The 12255-nt window shown below is 47.9% G+C and overlaps 1 protein-coding gene across 7 annotated transcripts in view; it reads left to right on the forward strand.

Annotated features, from left to right (window-relative positions):
- MTMR3 (myotubularin related protein 3) overlaps nt 1-6542 on the forward strand; it is a 135864-nt gene extending 129322 nt beyond the window's left edge. For 2 of the 7 annotated variants that reach the window (XM_060118096.1, XM_060118097.1), the window contains exons 18-21: nt 1007-1117; nt 1591-1679; nt 2430-2456; nt 4318-6542. In XM_060118096.1, coding sequence (XP_059974079.1) covers nt 1007-1117; nt 1591-1679; nt 2430-2456; nt 4318-4489 — 399 coding nt within the window. In that variant the 3' untranslated portion in view covers nt 4490-6542. The remainder of the gene's footprint in view (nt 1-1006; nt 1118-1590; nt 1680-2429; nt 2457-4317) is intronic. The other 5 variants (XM_060118098.1, XM_060118099.1, XM_060118101.1 and 2 more) reach the window with 5 other exon arrangements.
- The last annotated feature ends 5713 nt before the right edge of the window (nt 6543-12255 follow it).

The following is a 12255-nucleotide window of genomic DNA, read 5'->3' on the forward strand; positions in this document are numbered from 1 at the left end:
GCCTGTCCTACCCCAGTAGCTAGTGAACAATTAGCTGCTGCACCCCACCCCCAACCCCCAAACATAACATGGGCTGTAGCTGTGAAGGTTTAGTTCTTTTTAAACAGATATCTGTACCTACCTTGTGGCAGGTGATGGCAGTAGAAATGGGGAGAGAGGTAGCACTGATGGAGCCTGGTGACTGGAGTAGTGGTACCTGAGGGGAGGTTCTCAGGGAGGCAGTCTCGACGTGATTAAGGACAAGTGTGAGTCTGGCTCTGAAGCAGTCAGCGTACATTAAAGGCGGGCTCATCCAATGACTTTCACTTCAAACTGACTTGGTTTTTCCTTTATACTAATGATGGTTTCTCATTTTCCCAAAGAGTCCTTCAGAGAAAGGACATGCCCAAAGCACTTAGTTTCAACACACACGTGTAAGTGGCAGGGTTGGACTGACAGGCCCCCTGGAGCAGCTGACACTGAGTTCCCACTTCATCCTGGTCATTTCTGCCCTACTCACTTCCTGGAACCCGAGGCCTGTCTTTCCACTCCAGAATCCCTGCACATAACCTTAGATCTGTGTATCTCTCTTCTAGCTGAGCTCAGCCCTGTCTCTGAACCTGCTCAACCCAATTCTTTTTTTTTTTTTTTTTTTTTTTTTTTTTTTTTTTTTTTTTTGCGGTATGCGGGCCTCTCACTGTTGTGGCCTCCCCCGTTGCGGAGCACAGGCTCCGGACGCGCAGGCTCAGCGGCCATGGCTCACGGGCCCAGCCGCTCCGCGGCATATGGGATCCTCCCAGACCGGGGCACGAACCCGTATCCCCTGCATCGGCAGGCGGACTCTCAACCACTTGCGCCACCAGGGAGGCCCTCAACCCAATTCTTGATGGCTGAGGCACCTAGAGATTCAGCAGCCCTAACACCCAGGCCCGCCCAAAGTCCTCAGTGCTCCCTTCTTTGCCAAGCCCTTTCTTCTTCTGGGAGGAGACCAGGTTCATTCTGTTCAGCTGTGTTTGTTTGCCAACAGACTTCAATTCCTGACTCGGAAAGCATTCTGGATCAGAACTGTTTGTCTCGCTGCAGCACAGAGATTTTCTCTGAAGCCAGCTGGGAGCAGGTGGATAAACAGGACACGGAGGTACAGGCTCAGCCCCTGTTCTGAGTGCCACCCATGCAACTGTTCTGCAGTTCTTCTCTACCCCCATCATCCATTCCCCCTGCCCCTGGCTAAGGAATGACCACACAGCACACTTAGCCTTGAGCCTCTCTGAATCTCAGCACCTGTGAATTCCCATCAAGCCTAGAATTTCTCAGCAAGGGAGATGCAGCAGGCCAGCCCTCTCTCCTCATTGCGTCTACGAACTGGAGCCTTGCCAGCTCTCACAGCGACCCAGGGTGCTATTGCCTGCCACTTGATCTCAGGGGAGTTTGAAGTCCCCTCCAGGGAAACGATTTGGACGCCTTTCTTGTACTGCTGACATCAGACCTGATGGGCTGGTGCCACTGGAGCCAGTGTGGTCCTTGTGACTCTTGCTGCCCCCAGCATGGCTCTGTTGGCTCCGGCTGGATGGCCCATCTCCTGTCACTAACCTGGCCTCATCCGTTTTACAGATGACCCGTTGGCTCCCTGACCACCTGGCCGCCCACTGCTATGCATGCGACAGCGCCTTCTGGCTTGCCAGCAGGAAGCACCACTGCAGGTGCCACTGGGAGGGTGGGGTGGGGTGGGTGGGGGTGTAGAGGCTGAGATTTGGTCCACAGATCCTGCAGATTTGAAAGATGCAGGCAGCTGGCTGGCAGTGTTTTGAGGCAGACTCCAGGGTCTTCAGGACCCTGACTCACCTTTTGTGCCTCTGAAATTGGTGTTTGCAGAACTGCACTGGGTGTCTTTCTTCCATTTTAGAGTGATCGTAAGTTTTGAAAATGATGTCCCTTTTTTATTTTGCTTCCTGGATTGGTGGAGCAACTGCCACCACCACCCACACCGCCATTTCTTATTCCTAGAATACAATTTCTTCCGATTCAGCATGGCTGCTGTGAGCAAAGACAGTTTTCCTGCTGTGGGCAGGGAACTTCGTGTTCCTACTCCTTACCCCCGCTCCCTGACCGCATACTTATTGGTTGGAGGACTAGTGGGAATAGCTTAGGGTATAGTCTTCAATCCATAAGGCTCCTGACTTCTTTCTTCCTTCTGGGTTGGGGTAGTGAGTGGCTAGGGATGCTTTGCCCCAGCTGGGGTGGTGACTGGAGGATGTTCAGTGTTCTTGGGGTAGGGATTTTATCTGAACTGTGACATAGCCCACCCACATGAATGGACCTGGATTGAAAATGGAACCACACCTCTTTGTCTAGTGATGATGCTTCTAAGACTGTATATCTCCCCAAGCTCACCCCAAGCCCAAATGTCTTTAGTTGGCTTCTTCTCTGAGCTCTTTCTCCCCTCCTTGCAGGGACATTGACCGTGTTGATCAAACGTGGTGAGCATTTGCAACAACCTGTCTGTGATTTCTGCACACCTACAGTAACTTCTCCACACTAACGCTACCATTTCCCCCTCTCTGCACTCATTGGGATGAAGCTTGGGGCAGGAGTGCAGGCAGGCAAGCAGGTGGGCTTGGGTGGGGTGGGGGACCACAGCAGCTGGCTGAGGAGACCATTACAGCTGAGTCAGGTTGCAGCCGTGGTTGCCCCTGCTGACTGCATAGGTCAGCCGAGCCATCTTGCTTATGGCAAGAAGCGGTGCTTCAGCAGGGGCTGGTCTTGTGGAATAGCCAGTTGAGGGGTTTTAGAGCTATTTCTTTGGGGTCAGATGCCGGTGACTTTCAAGTCAAACAGCATGACTGCTTTTTTTTTTTTTTTAAGGAAAAAAAAAAAAAAAAAAAAAAAAGAGCCCAGGACTGAACAGAGGTGGTCTTTCCAGAGAACTGTTAGCGCTGAAGACTTAAGGGAAAACTCCACTTAGGGTCTATCAGGATCCCCTGAAAGAAGTCAGATAGAAAAGCTTAACTCATCAAATACATGTCAGGCCTTTAAGCTGAATTCCAGAAGGTATGTTAAATAAATGTACACATCCAGAAGTAGATTTAGGTAATTTTTCTCTGTAACCACAGTTGTTGCTGACTCATGCTTTTCAGAAACAGAGTTGTGAAGTACTCACTGCATTCTAGAAGATGAAGTCCTGTGTTTGTTTTAGTTCTGTCTTTTCATTGCTCCTTGTCTAGCCTTTTCCTTTTGTGGTGGTATTTTGTTGCCAAAGGGTATTCAGTATTCTCTCTTCTGTGCTTAAGTGGTCCTTAATCCAGCAGTGGGTTTCCTTTCTGAGGAGCATAAATGAAAAGGTAGTGAGTGATACTGGCTGAGGAGGAGGATTTCCTTTTAGATGCTTGCCCCAAGTCTTTGGCAGGCTGCATCAGACTCTTCCGAGTCTCCTATTCTAGGGCCTCCCCAGAGTGGGGTGGGGTTGTAAGGTGAGCAGAAACTCATCCTCTGCCAGTTCCCTTTCCTGGTAGTTGTGAAGGGCATCAGTTTGCGTGTGCAGACTTTTGCTGCACAGGCGCTCAGAGCTGGGCTTTCAAATGGAGGAGTGGAGAGAGGCCGGGGACCTGGGTGCAGTCAGGCCTTCAGGTAGAGCTGATATTCCCTGGAGATGCATGGGGGCAGGGGAGTGACCCAGTGTCAACTCATCCTTGTCTAATAGGGTGTGTGTGTGCACCTGCGTTCACCTGTGCTCTTGTCTTTTCACCCTGAGCATGTGTCACTGGTTGCTTGTCTCCTGGCTTCGCATGCTGTCAGCAATAGCAGTCCTAGATGGCAGCAGTCAGTTCTTCGTGTTGTTGCCTCTGAGCCTTTGGGCAAGGCTCCTCACTCCCCAGCTGGGCTGGTAGTTTCTCTCATCTGATTAGCTCAGAGGCAGTTCCATTGGACTCTGGCCTCTCTATGATCATAAGCTACACAGAGGCCATTGCCCAGGTGGGTGTGGCCACGGGGTTTTCCTGGGCCAAGACTTGGCCATTGAGCTAGCAGCTGCCTTCTGCCCTGGGCTCATTTGTTCTCATGGATCTCTCTTGAGCAGCATCTACCTGACACCTTGTAACCTTGAGCCATAGTGGTGAGGCAACCAGGGTCCTTGGCCTTAAAGTGAAAGTGGTGTGCGATTGTGCTAGGGAGCAGTCCCCTCCCTTCCTGGCTTCTTCGTGGGTTTAGACAAACGAGTGTTTGATATTAGAGGAATCTCCGGCATATCTGAATCGTGTACAGAGAAGCGCTGTGTTCTGAAGTTGGTTTCTCCACCCTGTGTCTGCTGACACTAATGCTGTTTTTGTTTCTGCTCATCTCAAGGAATTGTGGGAACGTATTCTGCTCCAGTTGTTGTAACCAGAAGGTTCCAGTTCCCAGCCAACAGCTCTTTGAACCTAGTCGAGTGTGCAAGTCTTGCTATAGCAGCCTGCATCCCACAAGCTCCAGCATTGACCTTGAACTGGATAAGCCCATTGCTGCCACTTCAAACTGAAGCTCAGTGACCTGGGGCGGGCAGAGTCCAAGCTGCTGTTCCTTTGACAGGCCCACGACAGCCTGGGCAGACTGAGAGGCCCATGCACTTTGGAATGGGGACATGGAAACAGCTGTGCAGAGTGATGGAAATTTAGGGTGTACCACTGGATTGTAGATTGATCTCTCCCTCCCCAACCCACCCCAGCATTTGTTTTCCTCTCCATTTTCTATCCTCCCTCTGCCTCCAAAAATGAGACAAGTACCCTTTTTTTTTTTTTTTGGATGGAAGACCAGAGGTTGCCAGGCCCCCTGTTAACTGTTGAGCTGCCTGCTGTCAGGCGATGCTGAGGGGTGCCTTCGTTCCTCAGGATGGGAGGAGGATGGTTGAGTCAGGAGTGGAGGCCTGAGAGAAAGAGCAGGGAATAAAGCCAATGCTGACGTTTGTGACCATTCCTCGTATCACTGCCACATCAGAGCTGATTGGATTGGAAAAACCTTTGCTGCTGAGGACGCCGAAAGCATCTGCTCTAAGGGCAGTGCCCCAGGTGCTCTCTCCCTTCCGAGAGGGACTGGGCTAGTCCCACCCCACAGGCAGATAAACGGGATTGGGGTTTGGAGGGAGGGGCACAGGCACATAGTAAGTGGGACCCCTTAGGCGCTCCCACCCCATTTGGGGAAAGAAGGGGTACAGGGGTACACTTGTGAGGCAGGGAGAGGGCTGGGGATGGGTGGCTCGCTATTCTCCCCCAATGGGATTCTCTTTTTAACTTGACCCAGATTGTCTAGGGCTCCCCTCACTGTCAACAGTCTGCCCCCCTCAGCCAGGCTGTGTGGAGCTTCCCACCCTCAGGCATAGGGTGCAGACTGGCCAGAGTGCAGTATCCTGCTGCCGTGGTCAAGGCCAAAGTATGCCCTGAGCCTGGAAGCCCCTTCCGGGGCCTGGTCCCCCAAACAATCTTTCTTCCTCGTCTAGCACAGGGAAATCCAGACTCAGGGTTCCAAAAATTCCCCACTCCCAAACCAATCATGGATCTCCCCCTTTAGGGGTAGAATCAGCCTTTCAGAGTACAGTGTCTGGAGAAGGGAGCATGTCCCACAGACTCAGCCTTCCTCCGCCTCCCCTTGGAGCAGCGGAAAGGGCCCAGCGGTCCCACTGCCCTGCTCCTGTGCTGCTGGTCAGCAGTGAGGGGCCACTTGGTGACTCTGCAGGGCTCCTTAGAGAAGTGACAAAGCCCGTAGGAGATGCGAGGCACCTTTTCCTTCGTAAGCTTTGATGGGGTCCAAAAAGAGCCTTATTTAAATCAAGAATATTTGTGGTGGAGGTGGGTATGGAGAAGAGTGGAGAGGAGTTTAGGTTTGTGCTTTGTGATCTTGGCATCCATGTTTTGTGCCTGCCCTCCCTCTCGGGGGAAGGGCCATGCTTGGCTCTGCTAAAAGCTGCTAACTGGTAACAGGGCGGATTGTGGTGGGCAGTGGGGTTGAGGCCTGGGAACTCTCCTGACCCTTTGGAAGCAATTCCCTGGCTAAAGGCAAGCTGTCTCTCAGGAAGGTGGCTCCTGTGTTGCCTGGGTGTAGATAAGACGTGGCCCAGAAGCCTTCCCTGGAGCTGTCAGTCCAGGCAAAGCCAAGAGCATCTGAGTGCATCTCTGACGTCCAGTGGCAGGAGGTTGCTCAGAATCTGAATTTAGTGAAACAGGGTGTAAGTTCTTCGCACTCTGTGTGGTCTGGCCTTGCAGGTAGGGAGAAGTCAGTCTAACTGAAGATTGTGCAGGTCCTAGTGACAGGTGCCAAGAGGTTACGATACGGGTTTCTTGGGTCTGATGTACAGTGTGAATAAATGCTTGCAGCTCTTAGCCCTTTTTTGATCAATGAAGCACTTTTTTATTAATATTTTTCTTTGTATGTAAAGGAGGAACCATAACTCTCCGTAGCTGTATATATAACCCTTTTCTCCTAAAGAGGAGTTGGTCAGTGCTCCTATATTTTTCATTTTTTGTCAAAGCAAGAAGTAAATACTTTAGAACTGTTAAATATATAAATAAAGTGAATAAAGTTTAGTGTTCCGCATGGTAGCATTTGCTAACACGTTCTAATTTTTTTTCCCTGTGGTTTATTCCCCTTCACCCCATTTCCCTCTTACACAGAAGCAATTTGAGGTGCTGCTGAGAAAGTTGACTTTGACAAAGGAAAACTACTGATTTCTTTTCAACTCTGGACCTTGGCAAGGAGCCGCACAATACCCACACACTGCAACACATTTCCTCGACGGTTTTTGCCACTAACATCTCCAAAGCTAAAAAGGCAAAGCAGTCTGACATCTTAACAATCAGCTGTTCTTCCTTATCTGAAGAACTGAGTGTCAACAGTAATTAAAACTACCTCTGTCCTCCAGGCTCACTTTTTTTTTTTCTTGCTGTTGCTTTGATTTTAGCCAGTGCTCTGGCCCCTTAACCCCACGCAGGGAGCAACAGCTGCACCTGCAGCAGCAGGTAAGCACTGAGGCATGCGTGCAGTGGAGACTGAAAGGATGTTTTGTGGGGAGGGTGGCTAGAAAGTGCCTCTGCTCTGCCTGTCTTGGATGAGAGAATTACGGGTGGGCAGAGAGACCTTGGGCAGAAACTGAATTGGATGAGTGGATTGTGTGCCTAACTAGAGGTCTCCTTCCTCCTCCCACACAGAGGGAGGAACCTCTGCTCCTTAGGTCTTCAACCAGCCGAGGAGGCCGTAGTTTCTAGTCACTTCCGGACTAGTTCTTGTTCTTCGCGGAGGTGGATTTTCTTTCCTGTGTCACTCTTGGGCACCCTTCCCATCCTGTGGGCCTGTGGGGGACGTAACGTTATGCAGTTCTTCCTGAGGGAAGGTAGGTACTGAGTAACGCCCAGCTCTGGGGTTGCCAGCCTCACATCTGTGGTGAGTTGGGGGTTCTGACGAGTGACGTGCTCTGAGCTACCGGAGAGCCTTCCAAGGTCACTTTCTAGATGTACTCACTTTAGCCTAAAGTACACATGCACTTAAAAACAGCTCAGCTGGTTCCAGTCTGAGAGCTGTGTGTGCCATCTGGCAGGTGTTTGAGAACTAACTTGTCCTCTGGGAGAAGGTGCCACTTCAGCTGCCTTCAGTCCATCTGGGAGCCAAGTCTGTGCTCAGACCAATTTGTAAAAACCTGAGTTGTGTCATAGCCAATGTGTGTCTACACAGAGCTCCTGTTGCGCCTGGGGCTAATGCTTAGTCCTTGGCAAGTTAAAAACACTTGCAGGATCTAGCAAGGCTCTTGGGTCCATAGAGGGGGATACTGGCGTCAGGGAAGATGAAGAGCCAGGTGCTGGTGAGACCTGCACGGTGCAAGTCAAGGCAAGGAACTGCCCTGTGGAAGAGGGCAGTATGTGAAGAAAAGCTCAGTTACCTGAGGACACAGCCAGATTTCTTCAGGCTGTCACATGGAGGTATTTGGTCTAAGCAGTGGAGTACTAACAGTGACCTTGAGATGCCAGGATGTCCTCTTCATCTCTGAATTTTCCCCCTTTCTGTACTTTGGTGTCCTTAATCCCAGTCCAAAAAATGATAGGACTGCCTTAATCCACTGAGACTTTCTAGTAAAGGTGTACAGAAAATTTTTTCTTTATTTTGCTAATATGCTCATTGTTCATTTCTCTGTTAGCAGAGAATATTCTAAGAATTAAAAAGGTACTGTGGCGGATTTAAAGGGGAATGAACAAAATGCCCCAGAGCATTTGTTAATTTCCAGCTATTAAAAAATATCAAAATGGGAATTGAGGATAAATCCTAGAATATGGTTTCAGGCCACTGTCCTTGAGACAGCTGATATACTTGGCTGCTGCACATGAGGCTGGGAGATCGTTACTGTAGCCATGACCTCTACTGATGTCTTAGGAACAAGGGCTGCTTTGAAGGTGCTGTTGCAGGACTTTTCATTTTGCTGGTACCTGTTCAAGTGATCTGTCTCCAGGGCTGCAGCTGTACCCACCCGACTGCATTAGCTGAGGGTAGGGCTAACAGTGAGTGAAAATGGACCTGGACTGTGGAGCAAAATGACCTGACTCTCCATTTGGAGTTTAGAAAATATGGCAGGAGTCCCAGCTGTTTAATTTCTAGTCACATTTTCTAAGAACCTTTGTTCAAAGTCGAGGTTACTGATGAGATGTCTGGAGGGCAGGACCAGAATGTGTGAGAGGCATCTAGCAGGAGTAGGTGGCTACGCTCCTAAGCCTCTGACTCTTAAACAGGAGTCTCCCTGCCCCCAGTACACAACCACACTTACACTTTGGTCCTCTCCCTTGTGTGGAGTTCATCTGCATATTTGTGCAGATACCAGCTGCCTCCCTGGTTGAACAGGGCTCTTCCAGACTAGGCAGTTGTCGGAGGCATGAGGAGGAAAGGGAAGGGGTACCCTCTGAAGTAGGAATTACAGAGTTTTTTAATGCTGCTGTTTTATTTACCACTTACTCTTTTTTTATCATATCGAAGTTCTTAGCTTCTCTTATAGTGCTCATAGCAGTTGCATTTCAGTTGTATTTTCAGTGAAATTTGTTTTACACTGGCATTCAAAATTGACCTTTCACTGCTTCCTGACTGATTTAAGATTTTTTTTTTTTTTTTAAATGCAAACTGAACCCATGAGGCTTGGATTCTGGTTAAAAACACCGTGTTGCTGCTGACAGCAGTGCCCACTATTGTAACAGCATTGATTCTGCTATAGCCTCCGTGACCATGTAAACTAAGTAAATGTCATTTTCACACACAAACAGTTGTTCAGCCCCTTGCCACTGTGGTTCTCTAGTCAGTCTTGTGACCAGTGTTTTAGGTGCATGGGATAAAACAGCTCCACCCCTTAGTCTGTTCAAGAGACAGGGAGGGGCCTGGCCAGGAGGGGGCAGCAGGAGTCAGCATCTGTGTTTCAGAGGCCTGGGACTTGAAATCCTGGTATTAGAGGTGGGGGGAGGGACCTTAGATAGTGTAGTTTTGTGGTTTTCATGCTGTTCTGTGGGGAGTGAGCCTTCAGTCCCATTCAGTATTAGGCTTCCAAGTAAGATGTGAAGAAAGGTTTCGATGATTAAAATGAAAGTCTGAAATCATTGATTTAATCCAACCTCCTGATTTTTTTTAATTTTTAATTTTTTTACAGTAGGTCCTTGTTGGTTATCTGTTTCAGATGTACATACTGCTATATTTAAATCCCAAATTCCCAATCTATCCTCCCCCCCACCTTTCCCCCAAGTTCATTCTCTAAGTCTGTGAGACTGTTTGTTTTGTAAATAAGTTCATTTGTATCTTTTTTTAGATTCCACGTAATATCATATTTGTCTTTCTCTGACTTACTTCACCTAGTATGATAATCTCCAGGCCCATCTATGTTGCTGCAAATGGCATCATTTCATTCTTTTTAATTGACTAACATTCTGTTGTACCACATCTTCTTTATCCACTCATCAGTCGATGGACATTCAGGTTGCTTCCATGTCTTGACTATTGTTCACAGTGCTGCAACGCAACGGACACTGGGGTGCTTGTATCCTTTCGAACCATGTTTTTCTCTGGATATAAGCCCAGGAGTGGGATTGCTAGATCATGTGGTAGCTGTTATTAGTTTAAGGAACCTCCATACTGTTCTCCATAGTGGCTGTACCAATGTATATTCCCACCAGCAGTATAGGAGGGTTCCCTTTTCTCCACACCCTCTCCATCATTTATTGTTTGTAGATTTTTTGATGATGGCCATTCTGTTCAGTGTGAGGTGATATCTCATTGTAGTTTTGATTTGCATTTCTCTAATAATTAGCAGTGTTGAGCATCTTTCCATGTGCCTTTGGCCATCTGTATGTCTTCTTTGGAGACATGTCTGTTTAGGTCTTCTGCCTATTTTTTGATTGGGTTGTTTGCTTTTTTTTTTGACATTGAGCTGCATGAGCTGTTTGTATATTTTGGAGGCTAATTCCTTGTCAGTCGCACTGTTTGCGAATATTTTCTCCCATTCTTTGGGTTGTCTTTTTGTTTGTGGTTTCCTTTGTTGTGTAAAAGCTTTTGAGTTTAATTAGGTCCCGTTTATTTTTGTTTTTGTTTCCATTACTCTGGGAGATGAACTGAAAAAGATATTGATGCAATTTATGTCAGTGTATTCTACCTATGTTTTCCTCTAAGAGTTTTATAGTATCCGGTCTTACATTTAGGTCTTTAATCCATTTTGAGTTTGTGATATTTTGTTGAGAAAACCAAGTTTCAGGGAGCAGCAAAGATTCATCCACGGTTACCAGTGAATAAACAGAATTTGAATAAGAAACATTCTCTCCTGCCCCCTTGCCCTCAGTGCTCTTGGGTTTCCAGAAAGCAGCCTTAGATAAATAGTTGCTCTAACCTGGTTCTCTTTGAGTTAGCCAAACCAGAAATCTTGGAGAAGAGCTTAGTAGTCACTACCAGAAGGCTTAAACTGTGAGCCCTCCTCTCCCTGGTAACCAAAATCAAAAGGCTTTGATATTGTAATGCAGTATTTTTGTTTTTCTTTTAAACCTTTCATGTACATAAAAAGTGTTAATAACATGAACTAAGTTCAAGTCATGTCTTAAACTAGTGGGGTGGCAAGGGTGGTGGGGGGAGCATTTTTGACTAGTGCAAATGGGTTAGTTGTAAGCTATCTCAGTGTCCAATTTATATCCGATTTTGTTTGGGTATGGTATGGAGGAAAAAAATCCTGATTTTTATCTGTGTAAGTGGAAGTAGTCGTAGGTTGTCTGCAATCTCTAGTTATGGACAAAACTGAAGTAGATACTTGAAAAAAGATCAAGAGGAATATCCAATACCTGCTTTCAGCCCTTATCCTCCATACATCAGGTAAGAAACACACAAAGGTTATAATCACTAAAACTGTACTATCGTGAGAGCCATAGCACTGAGTTGCAGCTGGGTGTGGCGATCCCAGCACCAGGCTTGCACCTTCTGCATCAGCGACCCCTGAGAAGCCCGCACGAGCACAATAATGGAGGCCTTACCTGAGGTCTCAGGCAGCCTAAGCAACGCATGTTTTACATCCGAGTGTACGTGTTATGGACGACTTTTAATATTTAAGATGACACTTGAAGCAAATGTTTGCAGGGAACCTCTGAAGCACTGCCACAAGAGCCAGTTTCAAAACCACTCGATTGGTGGAAAGAACCTGGGGTTTCTGAGCCCACAAACTTGGGCTGGAATCCAGCGCCAGCTGAGTTGCCCATGGGTGGTGAGGAACTGAGCGTTTCCTTATCTAGAGCAGAGCGCTGGCCACAAAGAGGGGGTTGACAGTGAGCGCCTAGAAAGTGCTCCCCTTTCCCCGGCCCATGAAATGAGGTGACATTTCTGTCTCTGGCTGCTGGTGGACAGTCTGAATGGTCAGAGCCAGACAGGGCTTCTGTCCCACCATGTATTAAAACTAGAAGATGACTGGCCCTGCCCTGGGTCTTCCACCTTACAGAGGTAACATTCTGATCTGAGTTAAAATAAATTGCAAGTTTATCAAAGACTTTAAAGTTCATATATGAACTGAAAATATATTTTTTTAATGGATGCAAGTCTGCAGGTGCACTGCTGCTTTAAAATCTTATAAAAGCAATGGGAAAGGGGGCCAAAAGAAAGAAATTGCTTGTTGGGGTGGCGTCTAAGAACTCTGAGTCCTGTGGAGACTGATGTGGCCTCGCTTTGCTGAACAGGCGATGAATTTTAGGTTTCTGGCTGAAGACTGACCAAGCCCTAAGATATGCAGACCAGCCAGCTCTCCAGGCTGAGGAGCAGGGGAGGTAG

The sequence above is a fragment of the Mesoplodon densirostris genome, chromosome 15 (genome assembly GCF_025265405.1).
Source record: "Mesoplodon densirostris isolate mMesDen1 chromosome 15, mMesDen1 primary haplotype, whole genome shotgun sequence".
Classification (NCBI taxonomy): domain Eukaryota; kingdom Metazoa; phylum Chordata; class Mammalia; order Artiodactyla; family Ziphiidae; genus Mesoplodon; species Mesoplodon densirostris.